Source organism: Chiloscyllium punctatum, chromosome 49 (assembly GCF_047496795.1).
Source record: "Chiloscyllium punctatum isolate Juve2018m chromosome 49, sChiPun1.3, whole genome shotgun sequence".
NCBI classification, from domain to species: domain Eukaryota; kingdom Metazoa; phylum Chordata; class Chondrichthyes; order Orectolobiformes; family Hemiscylliidae; genus Chiloscyllium; species Chiloscyllium punctatum.
This window is the reverse complement of record NC_092787.1, coordinates 50,504,990-50,524,210: the sequence shown is the minus strand read 5'-3', so window position 1 is coordinate 50,524,210 and position 19,221 is coordinate 50,504,990. Positions and strand designations below refer to the sequence as shown.

General features: G+C 41.2%; 1 protein-coding gene across 6 annotated transcripts in view; it reads right to left on the bottom strand.

Moving 5' to 3' along the window:
- The window catches only part of brinp1 (bone morphogenetic protein/retinoic acid inducible neural-specific 1), a 364,641-nt gene that overhangs the window by 30,469 nt on the left and 314,951 nt on the right, over positions 1 to 19,221 (bottom strand). For all 6 annotated transcript variants that reach the window (XM_072566438.1, XM_072566439.1, XM_072566440.1 and 3 more), the window contains one exon: positions 17,042 to 17,147. In XM_072566438.1, coding sequence (XP_072422539.1) covers positions 17,042 to 17,147 — 106 coding nt within the window. The remainder of the gene's footprint in view (positions 1 to 17,041; positions 17,148 to 19,221) is intronic.

Genomic DNA, 19,221 nt, shown 5'->3' with positions numbered 1-19,221 from the left:
GGGCTGCAGAAACAGCATTTGAGGTTCCGAGACCTCACTCCCTCTGAGACAGCACTGGTTACTGTGGAGATAATTACAGCCTGAGATTGTGACAAGTGAGCTCAAAGTGTGCGAAGAGATTTTTATGATGATGCTGCATAAGATGGGTTAGAGCTGATGACTGTGATTTTGAGGTAGTGGAGTTATCTTCTGTGCACAGTGCCAGGAGGAGGTGGGAGGGGCTGACTGCTGGGCTTACAGTGGGGTTTTCCCTGTGTCTTCTGTCACCAGTGAATACAGAGAGCTTAGGGGAAATCTACACAATTACATATAATACCATTTTCACAAAGTACAGGTCACTCTTCTGTAATGCGTGTTTCATTGATACAAAGTTGCTACAATATGATTGATGAACTGGGGTCATTGTTTCTAAAGCATGAAATTTTAACGTGTGTATTGGGTATAACTCGATTCCTGCCCCATTAGTTTAAATGGTGCTGCTATTACACAATTTTATGAATTGTATGGAATTGTAAGAGAACGGAACCACTGCATTAGTAGAACTGACTGTACTTTAAAAACTACGATTCTTATATTTCCATGCTAGATTATCACATGTTGATCCACAATACTTGAACTCTAATCTCACTACACTTTTTTTATTGTTATATGTTTGGAGTCAAATAAAGTTTCAATTGTTGCACTCGGATCATGTTGGCAGAAAGAGAGTTTGGAGAGAGCTGGAAGGGGAATGCTTCATTTTACAAGTGTCATGTGTTGTCATAATGTCTTTGAGAGAGATTGTTATTTGTGATTTGAAAAAAAAAGCTTTCCAATAAGGAAATTTGAAAATCACAATTCTAAGCGAAAAGCCCTGGTTCAGCCTCTGTATTGCCTGTTAATGTATTTTTCAACTTTAAGGGTAACATTTGCATTTAATGTTAACAAAAGGTCCCTGTAGAGTTTTCAATTGCTGGCTGACCAGAACTTCCAAAAGTCGACAAGATGTCAAAGGATAAATGAAAATGTGAGGGGTTTGCCACAAAACCCTTTATTTTACCATGTCAGCAATGCCACAGTATTATCGATGAAGAAAAAAGACACTTTTAAATGACTTGACTACATTTAATCAGGGAGTGGCACTCCTTTAATTGACAGCAGTGATGGACAACCACCATGTGACATTGAAATGACTTAGCAAGCCACTCAGTTGAATCACTGCTAGAAGGTCTCAAATAGGAATGAAATTGGACAGACTACGTGCCATTGAATAAGACAACAGAACTGGCAAACATGGTCCTATCAACCTTGCTTAAACTCTCCTTATTAAGAGAGGGGGCCTAATGCCATATTGGGAGAGTTGTCTCCCAGTCTGGACAAGTGAATTCCTGATATAGTCATACTCACAGAATTATACCTCACACACCACATGCCAGACAATGCCATCACTGTCCCTGGTAATGCCCTGTCCTACTGGCAGGACAGATACAGCAGAGGGAGTGTCACTGGGGCATACTGTCAGGAGGGAGTTGTCAAAGGTGTCCTCAATGTTGACTTGGATCCTATGAATTTGCATGGCATCAGGTCAAACATGGGCAAGGAAACCTCCCTCTTATTACCACGCACTGTCCTCCCTTGGCTCATAAATCAGCAAAGTTTGACACAGAGTGTACCCTGGGTGGGGGATTTAAAGGTCCATCACCGAGTGGCTTGGCAGCAGCACTACTGATCGGGCTGGTTCAGGTCTGAAAGGACATAGCTGCGAGACTGGGTCTGCAGAAGGTGTTGAGGGAACCAACAAGATGGAAAAACATCATTGATCTCATCCTTACCAATCTGCCTGCTACAGATACATCTGCCAATTGCAGTATCAGTAAGAGTGACCACCTTTGTCTTCACAAGAGTCCTTGTGGACACAAAGTCCCACCTTCACACTGAGAATACCCTCCACCATAATGTGTGGCATAGTCACCGTGTTAAATGGAACAGACTTTGAACAGATCTGGCAACTCAAGCCTGGGCATCTGCAAGGTGTTGTGGACACGAACAACAGTAGAACTTTACTCCAACCTCATGGCCCAGCATATCCCCCACTCAATCATTACCATCAAGCCAGGAGATCAACCCTGGTTCAGTGGAGAGTTCAGGTTGGCATGCCAGGAGTAGGCCAGGCATACCTATAAATAAAGGGCCAAGCTATCAAATAGGTCAACATAAGCAGCAATTGATAAAGAGAGTTAAGTGATTCCACAACCAATGGATTAGCCTCAGCAAATGGGGGCAAAAGGTGGTGATAAAAGAGGCTGGAACAAAATGGGAAAATCATGACGATGAAGATTTGAAATTGATGGCACGAGGAGAATTAAATGGCTGGGATCAGGAGCAAACTGTGTTCACTGAAGTCAAGATGGATTGACCAACTGGGACTTGGGTTGGAGACAATTCAGGAAGCAAAGTTCTGGAATGAGCTGAAGCTTCCAGATTGCGCATGATGGAAGGCCAACTGGGCATTGATTAAATAAGTCCAGCTCAGATACGGAGCGGGATGGGAGCTGTTCAAGAGGCTGAAGCAAATGCAAAATAGATTGTGAAATCAGAGGTTGGAAACCTTTATAATGTTAAAGATTCCAGGTCAAGAACTCCATTCTGGGTCAAACCATACGCGAGTTCCAAACAATCTGAAACAAGGATGAGGAAGAGAAGTGCAGTTGGCAGTCACAGAGTCAGGTTTGATGGGCGTGATACCCTTGAGTTCCCAACATCAGGTACATATTGGACATGAAAGCTGATTGCACAGAAGCAGCTGTGGGAATAAGTGGAACAAAAGGTAGTTAGATTTAACTGTCGGTTTAAAATTGACTCTGTCTATGCTTGTTGTTGTCAAAAGGTAGCACATCAATAATAAAAGAGTCATAGAGATGTACCTCTACTTTTTATCATTTACATAAATGATTTGGATGCGAGCATAAGAAGTACAGTTAGTAAGTTTGCAGATGACACCAAGATTGGAGGTGTAGTGGACAGCGAAGAGGGTTACCTCAGATTATACCAGGATCTTTACCAGATGGGCCAATGGGCTGAGAAGTGGTAGATGGAGTTTAATTCAGATAAATGCGAGGTGCTGCACTTTGGGATAGCAAATCTTAGAAGGTCTTATACACTTAATGGTAAGGTCCTAGAGAGTATTGCTGAACAAAGAGACCTTGGAGTGCAGGTTCATAGCTCCTTGAAAGTGGAGTCTCAGGTAGATAGGATAGTGAAAAAGGCATTTGGTATGCTTTCCTTTATCAGTCAGAGTATTGAGTTCAGAAGTTGGGAAGGGGCCAAGAGAGATCTTTTGGAGAATCTATAAGTAACAATACTGAGGTGCAGCAGCAAGCATGTCTAGGATTGACAGGACAGCTAGCAACTGAATTAATCAAGTATAATGCTACCGTGTTGAACTACAAAGGAAAGCTATGGAAAACATTTAGAATGACTGACATGTCCGGGGAGAAGTGAGAATGCACAGATATTGAGAATATCCTGTTGACAACACTTTGAGTTTCTGTGGTGCAGGTATCTCACTCGAGGGTTACAAACGGTGACAAGTAATCCATTGCACTCCTTACTTGAAAATAATGAAGAACATATCAGAAAGCAGAAGATGAGCTACTCAGTAGAGAATTCCAATCCTCCACACTTTACTTGTGCTGAAGGTTAGCACTGGTGCTGTCACTGAAACTCTTTGGATATGGAAAGGATTTGTTTTGATGGTGGTCATGATAAAACAAAGGCAGGTGCTCAAAAATCCCTATTTCCATTTGTGCACCACTCTTTGCATCCAGAAATAATATATGTGTGTTTATGAGATTAGAGTAAAAAGATAGACATGATGCTGAAATGGAAAGGAGCTAAAGTGAGCAACTAACAGCATATTTGAAAAGCAGACATTATTGGAGACTTTGAAATTGATGGAATTGTGCAGTGTATCAACGAATAAGGTTGGAATGATTTAAATATCTGGCATGTGGTCAAGAATAAGGCAGAATGAAACTAGCACATTGAAGGTTTGTAAGTCAAAAAACCTTAAATTAATTTACATTCACATAACCAGTCCTTGAGCATACTGATACCTGGGTAATAATTGTGGATGAAGACAGGAGCAATGGGATTTTATTGTAATTCTTCATCACCCAGAATCATGTCAAGCTGGATTTAGTTCCATAATGGAGGAAGAAGGTTGAGAATCAAGCTCTAATGAAAACTAAGAACTCAGCAAGAGGAATCTGAATCTGCACTTTACATGGGGTGGGAGTTGGGGGTAGCAATGAACTGTTGCTGGTATAAAAATTGATCATGAGCTTGATAGCCCTTGGCTACTTGATAACCCTACTTCTCCCACCTATTTTATGTCCATTAGACTGTTGGCTTGCATGAGTTAGGAGTCCCACACCCATTGGTGAGGGCTATCAGCTTCTGTGAGTGGCTGGCTAACCTAATGGCAGGTAACTCTGGTCCCAGCGGTGACACCATTAGCAGTGGCCACTGATGGAATTGCAGGCGATCCCAAACATAAGATGCTGTGGATCTGCTAAGTTTTTGCTGAGTTTAGAATGGCTGTCCTTGACAATAGTAGTAGACATGCAGGAGGCTGGGATAATACAGCAAGCCAGGCAGCATCAGGAGGTGGAGAAGTCAATATTTCGGGTGTAACCCTTCTTTAGACCTGAAGAAAGGTTAGACTTGAAATGTTGACTTCGCCACCACCTGATGCTGCCTGGCTTGCTGTGTTCTCCCAGTCTCCTGCATGTCTACTTTGGATTCCATAGTCTGCAGTAATTTTTGTCTCTTGGTAAAAGAAGGGCACAGATTGGAAGGACTGGGATGGACAGAATAAGATGTGGGTAGGAAGAATGATCTTGGGAACTGAGTCTCTGGCCAACAAGGTACCCCCACCCAAGATGTCTGTTCAAGAGCTGGCTGCATGGCATTGACACTTGTTGCCATCCTCACCCACTGTTGATAAAACCTCAAAACATGGAGATTGGTGTTCTTAAGTGACCATTAATATCGTCAGTACCTCAATGGATTCAGGGTTGGTTCATTACCTGATAACCTAATGATTAAATATCTGTAGATAGGCAACAGGCAGGTGCTGCCAGAACTTTATGCTCCCCTCTCACCTGCCTTCCTGCCTTGGGATGGGCTGGGTCTATTAATCATTTTCTTTTCTTTAAGCTGACTGCTCATGCATCATTTCACACGACCACTCATAGTAATGGTGAGATTTTTGTACCAGCTGTCCATCACTAATTTCCTGCAACATTCTGCTTCCTTTTTTTCCTGTGCAATCAATCATAAAATAAATCAAAGTAAATATTCTGGTAGACCATCCTCCCTCTCAAACATCTGTGCACTGACCACGTCATGGTAATTGAGAGTTAATGCCGAGTCTTGTGTAGATTTCAAACCAGGCAGATTGACAGTGACAGGTGAAGGCACTGCATTGAAAAATGAACCAGCTGCACAGTGATTAGGACTATTGCCTCACTATACCAGGGAGCTGGGTTCAATTCCTGCCTTGGGCGATCGACTCTGTGGAGTTTACACATTCTCCCCATGTCTGTGTGGATTTCCTTCGAGTGCTCTAGTTTCCTTTCCCAGTCCAAAGATGTGCAGGTTAGGTGGATTGGCCGTGCTAAATTGTGCCATAGTTTCCAAGGTTGTGCAGGATAGATGGGTTAGCCATGGGGATATGGTAGGGTGCTTGTTGGTACAGACCTGTTAAGCCAAATGGCCTCTTTCCGCACAGTCGAGATTCTATGAAAATGGCTATTGCCTATTTTCTTGAAGGAGAAAGGAAGGACTGCAGATGCTGAAGAGTCAGAGTTGAAAAGGGTGGCACTGGAAAAGCACAGCTGGTCAGGCAGCATCCGAGGAGCAGGAAAGTCAGCATTTCGGACATAAACTCTTCATCAGGAATACAATGGTGGTGGCGTGTGGGTGGGTGTGTGTGGAAGGGGGGCTGAGATAAATAGGAGAGTGAGGGTAAGGGTGGGAGTGGGGTAAAGATACCTGGGAAGGGGATATGTAGATTGAGGTGGGGGGTTGATAGTGATAGGTCGGAGGCAGAGGGGTGGGGCAGAGAAGTGGGAAGGAGGATGGACAGGACAAGACTGTGGTGTTGAATTGGAAGGTTGGTCTATTTTCTTGAGTTGAAACAGACACAGTTTATACACACTTTTTGTCTGAAAAGAACTGAGGCCTGTGTATTAACATATGTAGCTTCCAGTACACAATGGAGACCCTACTGACAATCCGACATTAGTTGGCTGGGAAAAAAAAATCTTCACATACTCAGGACTATCCAGCAAATACTGTCCAATTGCAGAATCATGCCTTAGGTTAGAGATTGTGAGTTTTGAAAGCATGAGTTAGTTGGGTATGATCAATACCTTGTTTGTTGCGAACAACCAAAGCAATTTGCTGTTTGATACAATTTGCCAATCTTTAAACCATATGGCTTACATACCTAGCATCACAACGGTACAGTCACTCATAGACAGCATTACGCTTTTGCATAATTAGCAGGATATCATTTGAGCGCAAGACAGAGAGTTTTGATGAACTTGTTCCTTTTTACCACTGTAAAATTTACTTACCTTTTTTGATAGGACAGCATTGCTACTCATTCACCAACCCTGAATCATGAGTTCATCTAGAAAAACGTACTTGCCAAAATAGCGACACATGAGGATATACACCTCCTTTTTAATCATCTGGTGAATGGTCACTCTCTTCCAAACATCTAATATTTTTTCTACCGCTGTCCCAAAGGACTCCTCCACCTTCTATTTGTGACCAATATCTCCAGTTGTTCCTGATGCTTAGTAATAGTGAAATGGAATGTCAAGCTAAAAATACTTCCTGCATATGTATTTGATGTGAACATTCAAGCCAATTTGGAACTGCCACATTCAGTAAGATTTCCACAATACAAATCACCAGTGTCTTTGACCACTATTCTTTTAAATTTGATCTATTCAGCTTTTATATGCGTATATACTGACATAGAAGTCTAAAAATCTATACAGTGCACAATTACTAACAGAGCAACCATGAAGGCCTGCTTTGATCATAAACTCGAAATAAACCTTAAATGTTCATTGTTTGCGTCTTGTTGTGTGTAGAACAAATCTACATGATATTGACGTTCTTCTTTGCTGCTTTTCCACAGATGTGTTTATACACTAGAAGCATTCAAGTTACTTGAATCAGTATTCCAGAGTTATCATCACCAGTTAACATTCCTCTCTCTTACTCTTCCCTCATGCATTTTATACAACCACTTACCTGCAATTTGATGCTGACTGTCTATGGAATCAGTTACACTGCAATCATATGCCATATTTACTACTCCCAATGTTAGTGTCTACCACCAAACCACATTAGATTAGATTATATTCCCTTCAGTGTGGAAGTAGGCCCTTCGGCCCAACCAGTCCACACCGACCCTCCGAAAAGTAACCCACCCAGACTCATTAGGTGACTAATGCACCTAACACCATGGGCAATTTAGCATGGCCAAATCAGCCGACCTGCACATCTTTGGATTGTGGGAGGAAACCCACGTAGACATGGAGAGAATGTGCAAACTCCACACAGACACCCAAGGCTGGAATTGAACCTAGGATCCTGGTGCTGTGAGGCAGGAGTGCTAACCACTGAGCCACCGTGCAACTTGGAGAATTATTGAAGCAATTGAAATTACAGACGGCTTTAGATTGTAGATTTTTAGATTTTATTGTCATATCTACTCAAGTACAGAAGTACAGGAGTACAGTGAAAAGTGTATAATGTTGCCAGAAATGGCACCATTTTAGGTATAAAAAAAGTTTAGCTACAGAGAAACAAAGTTAAAAGGTTAAGCATTACTTTGTAACATTGTAGAAAAATAAAGAATCAGGTAATAGTTTACATGAAAGCGTTCTGTAGTTTAATCTAGGAAAATAAAGGAATAAGGTAAAAGTGCAACAGTCTTTTATAAGTTCTCTGCTGATGTCACTCAGCTGTCTGTTCTCAATGCCGCAGATACCATCGCTGCCATTGAAACTGATGCCTCTGTGATCTCTCCTGGTGCCTCGGGAACATGCTGGGGCCAGATCCACTTGAAAGCCAGGCCAAGAGACCGCCATGAGGAGCTGAAAGACCAGGCTGAGAGCCGTCAAGAGACCAGTTGACACAGCCGTTGACAGCCAACTTTCTGGCTTTGCTTACGTGTCAGAGAAAGTAAAGATCACTTTGTAAAGAATTTGCAGCAACTGAAGATTCAATGTTACCTGGTTTGTGAGCAATTGGTCAGCCGAGGAACTTACCTATTCCTTCCTCACATCGTACTGAAGCAGTGCGACTTTTTCCAATAGCTTTATTATAGTCAATGCTGAAGCAACTAAACCTCATTTCATCATTTTAATTGAAATATCCATCACGAGGAGAGAGCCTCTTAGCTAATTGAATGCAGGCACTGTGTTATTAAGTCCTTTTTTGCCATTGCCCCAACATTAACAAATTAGATGGTGACCTTTTAAATAACCTTTCATCAATTCTGCAGTCACAGCACAATTACCAGGATAGAAGTGAGAATGAACGAGTTCAAAGAATAATAACTATCATCTATTTTTGGATCAGCGTTGGATGATGGAGTGTGAAATTTCATCCTTTCCCCATTCCTATGCACGATTCTAATTAGACAACAAACCTGGCTGGATTCTTTCGGCTGTGTTATATTTACGCTTTTTTCTTAGAAGGATCTGAACAGGATTGAAAATTATGATGCAGTCTGTTGTGTTTCAATTACCATGGTAAAATTACTGAACTGGGTTCCTTAAAATTCACCAATTGAAGCTTTTCATCTCACAGCATTTGCTGTTGACATTGGAGAAAGCTTGCTCAACTAAATAACAACTGATTTGTGATTTTTAACTCATTTCATTTAAGAGATCTTGGACTTTGAGTTAGTGCTGCATGGCTTCAATGATTCTTGAAGCATGAGGCATATTCCAAGCAAGATCAGAAATTAGTAGGGCCAAGTTTTTTTTCCAACTGAGGGGTATGGCTTGAGCTGGGAAATTTGGATTTGGTTTGAGGGATCCTGGTAGACCTAATCTTTGCTCCAAGGGAGTGGAGACAGAAGCAAGTCTGGTAGCTAACTCTGAAAGTGATTCAAAGGCAGTCAGGGAAGTGGTCAATTGCAGGGATGGACTGGTATTGGGCTCATTTTGATTACCTGGGATGCCTTCCCTGTTATTTTAGAGGCCTTCAGACTCTAACCCTCATTCCTCAACACCTCTAGCCACCCCCATTGCCCTTGCATGGCAACTCATGTCATACACCACCTATGCCCCTCCTGTCCCTGTGGCCCTTCCACTTCAACTAACACCATACACCCACCACCCATGCACCTCATGCCCAGATAGCTCTGGAATGGAAACTCATTGCTCCCACCTATGACTCATGTCCCCTTTTACCAAATTATGTAACTCCTCACATCACCATTCACCTAATATCCACCAAACACAGCTGTGGAGATGAAAACACAAGTTCTAATAATGTAAGACAGCTCTCACTCACAGACATTTGATAGGGAAACTATTCCTTTTTTATGAGGTTGGAGGCGTGGACTGTACCTTTAAGCGAGAGTGTATGCTGTTCTGAACTGAGAGCTCACAAGCACCTGTGTGTATGACTAGCTAACAGTCTCAGAGTGTACTGGAAAATTGAAAATATGTAACATTCAGCTGTGAAATGGATACTTGAGTTTTGGTTGCTGTTTTGACAACTATTCTAATTTAACCAATCAATATAAATTATTCCCGAGGATACTATAACCCAATCAAGTTTGAATTTATTGTTTTGCCAACATCAAACCAATGAGAGGATCTGATGTTGTGGATATAATAATTCAGGCATTTTGAAAATTGGAGAAAGAGCAACTGCCATCTCGGGCGACCCAAGAAATTAGGAAACACTCTCTATCAAAGGTACCTTTTCATATGAAACATACTTGCAGTAAAAAGAAAGAAGACAACACAGAGATCTTCAGCCAGAAGAGGACAGACACTGAAGGCAACAGCTGCTTTATGGTTTTGAAAATAAGTTGATATAAATTTAATAAGTGTCTTACTGGAGCAGCATATTGTTAGAGTTGGCGGCAGGTAATAAACAGTTAAGAGAAATGGGGGCTTAGAGTTATGAATAGTTGTTGTTTAATATTCACTTTTAGAGTTAAAAAATAAATTGATCTTATTTTCTTTAAATAGTGGAATTTGGAAGTTCTCTGTCACTCATATTTAACTGATTATGAGATGAAGTGAGCTTTTCTGGGAGTTTGGTTAAATTAATAGAGTTGTTCACATCTGTTCATGAAATTTATTCAAAATGCTTAAATCTCAAGTGTTCAATTTTTAATATAAAGAAGTTTATATTTAGTCCATCCATAGAACACATCTAATCCTTTAATAATGTCTTTAAAGTGTCACCCAAATGCAAACTCAGATCCTGCCTGAAAAAATGCCTTTGGAAGAAAGCATTATTTTATTTTCAAAGGATCTTTTAAAAACATTTTTGCTCTTGAAACTCAGCCAAACATTCATATTGATCTCAGTTTTAATTGCAGATTTTGTGAAATGTCACACATGCCACCACTGATTGTGTGATCATGATGTTCTGAAATCTGCAGCAGATGCCCTGTTAAGTAAAATAATCCCGCTGAGTTTTTTAAAAAGAAAATACTCTCACTAAACGCTCAACCTTATTTTCAACACGAGTTTAAAGAATGACACTTAAGCAGATCATAACCATCCTTCACAAGTGTTTATGAACACTTGATGAAGTGGCCTTTGCCCAAAACATCGATTTGTCTGTTCCTCGAATGCTGCCTGATCGTTGTACTTTTCCAGCACCACAGTTTTTGATTTATGAATATCCTGTCAATTCTTGACTCTTGCACTATGGGTTAAGCCATGATATGGAGGTGCTGGTGTTGGACTGAGATGAACAAAGTTAAAAATCCCACAACACCAGGTTATAATCCAACAGGTTTATTTAGAAGTACTCACCACACCGAATGCTAGTCCTTCCAAATAAACCTGTTGGACTATAACCTGATGTTATGTGATTTTTAACTGTGGGTTAGGATTATTGATATGGAGTCTGTTTAAACTCAGCACAAACTTCAAATTACCTGCTGAGTTTGGGTTTCCTGCTTGTGCCATTAACACCCCATCCTCTTTCCTTGACAGCAAAAGATACTATTTTGTTTATAATAGGAGTGAGACTTCTCATCACCATTTATAAAGTTCTACAGTGCCTTCCCCACTCTGTGAAATTATGGCCCTATTTTGCAAGGTGTTTAACTAATTCCAACTACGACTATACACTTGCAAGTATGTCAACAGCTGCAAAGCATTTTGGGGTAGTTTGTGTGAAAGGTGCTTTATTAATGCAAATCTATCTTTCTTTTTTAAGTATAAGCTTTGAAATTACGTTTGTACCTGTGTGCGTAGGTGTTACATTATCTGCTTGAAAAAATGAAGAAAGTATGAAATACACTATTAAGTCTAATGAGTTGATTAATACAAGTGGGGTCATTTTTAAGCTTTAGCTCTGAATTGTTAAAGGAACTGAGAAAGCAAACTCAGAAAGGTCTAGTTTCCAGAGGCTGACTGAAAACCACTGCCGCTGAGTCATGAGCAAAAACAAATTTGTGAAAACAGAGCGTGATTGTAACTTTAAAAAAAAAGAAAAATTGCCATCACTATTGCCTATGTTACATTTTTCAGATTAGATTACTTACAGTGTGGAAACAGGCCCTTTGGCCCAACAAGTCCACACCAACCTTCTGAAGCACAACCCAGCTAGACCCATTCACCTTACACTAGGGGCAATTTAGCATGGCCAATTCACCCTAACCTGCACATTTCTTAGACTGTGGGAGAAAACTGGAGCAGACACAGGGAGAATGTGCAAACTCCACACAGTCAGTCGCCTGAGGCGGGAATTGAACTCAGGTCTCGTGAGGCAGCAGTGCTAACCACTGTGCCACCATGCCGCCCATCTGTCTGTGTGTTTTCTTTCAGACAATATAATGCATGATTATGCAGAACAGCTGTAGTGAGTGGGTGTATGGTACAACACAGAGCCACACTGTATTAATGCATCAAAAATAGATTAATTCATGGGATTCATTGAGTTGAACATTCACACATTAATTTTTATTTATTACCATCCTGAATGAAATGAATTAAAAAGGATGATCCTTCCAATTCACCAGGGACTGTAAGGATTCAATGCCACTTCATACTTATTACTCCTGGCAACAAGAAGGTTTACTTGCAGAACATAATAAACTTGAGTAAAGGGGTCGGAAACTCAAGGTATTCTGTACCTGGTGTACACATATAAATGGATCAATTTTAAAAGTACAAAGACACCGTGGTCTCCAATTACCTGAAATATCTCCAATGGGAAAGTGTGCCAATGTGATTTGACTAAAAACAATATGGATCACAATTGGCCAGGGGACCAACCTAGAGTTTCCCCACTCACATGAAGGCATTTTACTGACTTCATCATGTTTGTTCAAGGTTCTATTAAATTTCAGATTAGCTTTCATTTATCACCAATGGAAACTGCAGGTTAAACTTTTAGTGAAATGCAATGCCCATAAACACACCTTAACATTCAAGTATTTGCGATTTCATAAACATTAATGTTCAATCCACTCTGACTGATGGCACCCTTTAAAAACAGAAAGCACAGAACTCTTTTCCTGAGATTGAGGTGGGGGTAGTCTGCTGGTGGTGCTGAAAACCCTGAGGTGTTCAAGTCAGTCAATCAGGGCAGCACGGAGGCTAAGTGGTTAGCACAGTGCCAGAGACTCTGGTTTAATTTCACCTTCAGGCAACTGTCTGTGTGCAGTTTACATCTTCTCTCTGTGTCTGCGTGGATATCCTCCCACAGTCCAAAAGTATACAGGTTGGGTGGATTGGCCACACTAAATTGCCCATCGCGTTCAGGGATGTATAGGTTTGGTGCATTAGCCATGGGGAATGCAAAATTACAGGGAAAGGCTAGGGGGATGGGTCCGGATGGGATGATCTTCGGAGGGTCAGTGTGGACTTGCTGGGTTAAATGGCCTTTTTCCACGCAGTAGGGATTTTACGTAATCCATTCTGTGTAAATAGGGAACAGCTATTTCTACTGGCCACTGAATTTTCGAAATGGAAGGTCTGACTTCAGCTACATCGTATTACGAATGCTGGTAATTAGTCAAAAACCTTAAAAATACAATAACACATCATTATCAATTAAATCAGTAACAGTAGGACAGAGAATAAGGATCAGCACTGAAAGAACTGAGGGAAAGGTGAGGAGAATATTTAACTACAATTGTCAGGGATTGGAGGGCTAATCCATAATACAGGAGCAAACAAAATCTATAAGACTTTAAAAAAATAGAAGTGGGCAGCTATTTATATATAAAATATTGATGGGTATGTGCAAAGGCCAGTGGAATGGAATTCAGTGAATGTGCGTCTGAAGGAGCTGCTTAATGAGCTAAACAAATTCTTTGCATCTGACCCACACGTCTCTGAAATCCTGGACAATAGGTCCATCTTACTGGGAACTGACAGGAATCATAGGGCAGAACTGAGACTGCATCAGGGCAGGTCCTGCTCCAATTGATGTGATTAGTTTGAATTTGTTTCGAAGATTTCTCTACTCCAATTGGATGGTTTACACAACCGTGGCAAACTGACCCAGGGCGGAACTACTCCACTGAGTGGCAACATGGTGCTTTGGGAAACATTTTGCAGAGACTTTCTTCAATACTGTCCAAATGGGTTGCCACAGAAGACACTTGTTCCCCTTATGTTACACATACATGAACAATTGAAAGCTGTTCTCAGCAGCAGCATTGTGGTTTGAGAAGTGAGTGAAGAAAGTTAATGGCTCATTTCTGCCTCCTTCTCTGGTTCACTTTCAGATCTGTTTCTGTGGCCTGCTCTTACTCACTAAACCCTACAGGATGCAATACACAGAGGCTGTTTTCTGATGGTGTAATGTGCACAGCTACAACTAGAGTGCCTTCCTGCATTGCCATAAACTTGGGAGAAGGTTGAACTCTACAAGTGTGCACTGGCCTTGTGACTCACTCAGAAGTGAGATCAGGAGTAAATGAATAGGAATGATCAGGTGGTCAATTGTTACGTGCAGAAAGTGAGTAATTTTTCAAACACCACTGTAACTACAGCTCACAGGCATTACACTCTACACCTTGAATGGAGCTGTGGAGCAGACTGATCTCTCTGTTTTGGAGAAGACTGCAATTCAGTGATTAACATCCACATATTTTGTTTGCAGCCCCTTCTAATTTAAAACGCTGTCTTCAGTTCAGCTAAATCAGCACCAGCAATTCAAAAAGAACAGTTAAAAATAATATCTTAAAAATTAAAATCTTTTAAAAGGGTGAAAGTCCTTTTCAACATGCAAGATCTGTTTTCAGGTGGGACAGTAAATAGCATGGAAAAGACAAGTCCAGGCTACACAATATTTAACACATAGCAATGTAACACAGTTCAAACTAATACAAGGTTCCCGTGTACTTCATCCATGGAGAGTCAGCAAGCTAATGTTTTGAGATGACGAGTCATCTAGACTCGAAACATTAGCTTGCTCTCTCTCTATGGATGTTGCCTGACCTGCTGTGATCTCCAGCATTTTTTGTTTTCAGTACAGATTCCAGCATCTGGAGCAATTTGCTCCTTCTCATGTACTGCAATGAGCTGACAGGTAGAACAGTGGAAACATACCCAATTCCTCCACTGTACCTGCTACCAGGAGGACCAGTTCCACCACAGAACACATCAGATGGCCTCTTTCTTTAAAGACTGCAATTTCCCTTCCCACATGGATGAGGATGCCCTCCAATGCATCTCATCCACGTCCCTCACCTCGCCCTCAAAACTACATCCCTCCAATTGGAACAAGGTCAGAACCCTCCTGATCCTCACCTTCCACCCTACCAACCTTCACACAAACTGTATCATCCGCCAACATTTCTGCACCTCCAAACAAACCCCACCACCAGGGATATATTTCCCTCCCCACTCCTTTCCGTAAAGACCGTTCCTTCTGTAACTACCTGGTCAGGTCCACAACCCCCAACAAACCATTCTTCCCTCCTGGCATCTTCCCCTGCCACCGCAGGAATTGCAAAACCTGCGCACACACCTCCTCATTCACCTCCATCCAAGGTCCCAAAGGAGCCTTCCACATCCATCAAAGTTTCACCTGCACATCCACCAATGTCATTTATTGTATCCATTGCTCCCAATGCGGTCTCCTTTACATTGGGGAGACTGGATGCCTTCTCGCAGAGCGCTTTAGGGAACATCTCCAGGACACGCGCACCAATCAACCTCACCATCCCGTGGCCCAACATTTCAACTCCCCCTCCCACTCTGCCAAGGACATGCAGGTCTTGGGCCTCCTTCACCGCCACTCCCTCACCACCCGATGCCTAGAGGAAGAACGCCTCATCTTCCGCCTCGGAACACTTCAACCCCAGGGCATCAATGTGGAATTCACCAGTTTCCTCATTTCCCCTCCCCCACCTTACCCAGGTTCCAACCTTCCAGCTCAGCACCATTCTCATGACCTGTCCTACCTGCCAATCTCCCTTCTCACCTATCCGCTCCACCCTCCTCTCTGACCTATCACCTTCATCCCCACCTCCATCCACCTCCATCCCAGACCCACCTCCATCCCATTTATCTCTCCACCCCGGAGGCTCCCTGCCTTCATTCCTGATGAAGGGCTTTTGCCCGAAACATCGATACCCGGATGCTGTTTGACCGGCTGTGCTTTTCCATCGCCACTCTAATCTAGACTCTGATCTCCAGCATCTGCAGTCCTCCCTTTTACCCAGTGGAAACGTAAACCTGGCATCATTTATACATTTCATATCATCATTGAAAGTGTTGCATTTTTTCTTGATGAGAGCGCAAGGCCAATTATCCTTCTTTATTACCATCTATCCTTGTGACTTGGATATAATGAGCCTAGAATTTCTTCAAATCTTATGCTAAACAGTGGCATAATTATGGTGTTAAAAACAATCACAGAGCGAAGGTTTGAGAAAACCTGGCTGTGTTGGACAAGTTTTAAGCTTCACGCCCAACTTCCATTGTCATTGGTGCTTATTCACAAACTCTCCCTTAAAGTGTCCTGTCACTCATTAACACAACCCTGATCACCACTATTTCATTCCCGTGCAAAAGATTGGAATGCCACCTGCCCTAATGCTAATAGAGGCAGACAAGTAGGGGCACCACAAAAGAGTCACAACATCAGGAGCACAAACAAGTGAAGGCCTGACAGGTTAGCGAATGTAATCTCAGCACCATCCAACATTCTTGTGCATACATTCCTCACTACAGCCACTGCACCAAATATTGACAGTAGGATTTCCACTCCCTGGATTGTTAAGCCTGAGGAAGGCCCATTGCTGGCCACTTAAATGACAGATTGACAATTCAATAACAGGCCTTCCCCAAAGAAGGTGATGTGAGGATTTCAGAGGCTTTTGAGTCAGGGAGCAACACGCTCCCCACCACATCACTGAAATTAAATTCCACCTTTTGCGAGTAAGGTGCTTTCCTCATTACAAGACAGTTTATTCTGATTTTCTCTCATTAAAGCTGTTCTTTTTGTTATTTCTTTGCTGCATGTTAATAAGATTGGGAGAAAGTTTTGGCACGAGTCAGCAAGATCAGCTGAATGTGGATGTTGTGTCAATGTAAATGTTGACATAACTTATCGAATTTTAGCAAATTCCAGATTAATGTTCTGCACTCAACAGTTCATTATAGTACTGTAGTCACTTCACTGAACAAAGTGTACTGTTTTATGGAAGCTCGTGTGTCAAATAAATTATTTGCATAAACATTGAAATGTGTTTGAAATTCGCATTTCCTCCCTGCCCATCCCAGAACCCCTCGTCTTCCTGAAAACTTACCCTGCAAATGCAGTCTGCTCTCAGGACTCTGCAGTAGAACAGAACTCACTGAATCAAGGTTCTCGTAACTGCTACACCCCAGAGGTCCAGTTCGTGTTTCTGTTACCTGCAACACCAAAGTATTTTACATTTACAATATGGAATCAACACAATCTCAATTTCTCATGTCAAAACTGAATTAAATGTATTCACGGCTGTGCGCCAAAGAGATAATGACTGCCCCCTCTGGTTGAACGTGGAGGTTTCCACATGATCTGCAACCTCCCCCCACACCACTCTTATTAACAGCTTTCTTAATTGTTACACGCCCTTGTTTAAAGAATACAATTGGTCATTTAATGTCTATGAGACAAGCATAACACTAACAACATTAGAATGCTTTCAAATGGAACTGGATACTTAAGTGTCATCATAAGATCACTGAAGATCAATTACCTCAAACTTTAATAAAGATTTTTTCTTCTTTATGCATTCATGGGATGAGGTTATCGCTTGCTAGGCAGCATTTATTGCCCATCCCTAATTGCCCAGAGGGTAGTTAAGAGTTAACCATATTACTGTGTGTCTGAAGTCACACCTGGGCCAGACCAGGTAAAGATGGTGGCTTCATTCCCTAAGGGACATTAGTGAACCAGATAGGTTTTTCCTGACAATCAACAATGGACTGATAGGTTCTCTCTCCCTCTCTCCTATTTTACTCTGCTTTAAATATTACCATTTTATTTTACATCTTTACATCATTTAGTTGACTTATTTTGTCATTGGAATAAAACTTATATAATTTTTATAAAGCTCCCTTCAATCTTTCAGCATCAGAGATCAAATTATTTATAATTTGCTCACATACAAATGAAGTCTCAAAAATTAAAATAGTTAATTTCAATTGTTGAGGCTTTTATTAACCTTTGGAGTAAACAAAATAATCTAAAGACTCTATACCAGATCCTGACAGGGCTCAACTTGACCAGCTACAATTATCCAAATTGTTCCAATAACAACAAAGGATAATTTTCATTACATTGGCTTAAGCCCCAATCATACAGCGGTGAAGTGCCTTAAGCTATGCCTGTCAATAATGGCCCAGGTAACAATTGTTGAATGCTATGATGGTTTATTTCAATGGCAGATTGACCAATGCACCCAGAACCCTCCTTGTTCCTGATTCAGTGTTCTTCAGCACTTTGCATGTGGGATTACTATAATATAAATATGGATAACTATGTTTGGAATAGGTTATGGAAAACAAATTAAAGAATTTTTGCATGACTGAGATAATACTGTCTAATTTTCTCTCACTTTCAATGCAAGCTTCAATAACTTTGAATAAAAAGGGAGGAAAATGGATATGATCTCATTAAGAGACAGTTCCATTTCTAACCTAAATAGCAAAGATCAATGATAGAGATTTTGCCTTTGCAGATCAAAGCATACAGACAAGTCCAGAATCATTTTGCAATCATCTAACATTGCAGATAATCTGCACTACCTTTCTGTTTTCTGTTATACCATGTAGCAACCTTGCTCTCATAAATGGTGTCTTATAATGAGGGTATTCTATAAGTTACCTTCATTAAATGAAGCAGCAAGAGCAGTGTGGAGGCCTGGAGGCTGCTGTGTGTCAGAGATGTTAACACAAGGGCTGCACATTATAACTGAATTTGGGAATCACACCAACAGTGTGACTGTCAATGAGAGCTTTCTTTTGCTAAACAGTACATAACTGCAATATGCTTCCTGAGGCTATCTCTTCACTGCAATGAAATGGTCCACAAATGCCAAGGTTTCATTCGGATCCTGTCCTATAAACTGCCCTCAGGTTTGACGGTGATGGTTCGGTGAGTTAGTTAGCTATTGCTGTGCTAAGGTTGCAATTTACTCTGGTGTTCTCCAATACACAATAATTTAAAGCAAATCCATACAGATTATCGTCCATTAACAAGACATTTTCATATTCAGTTGGCTCGTGAGTTGCTTTTTCCTTTATATAAAAATGGCACAATTAACAAAAAAAAACATGAAATATAAATTATGTACAATAATAATAGTGGACATTTTGAGATACTATGACGTTAACGTTAATCAAATGGCATTTTGATAAGTTATAGACTTCAGAGTCTCTGCATAATGGCCACCTTTTCCATTGATTTAATATAATGGGCTGCCTATCCATACTATTTCTA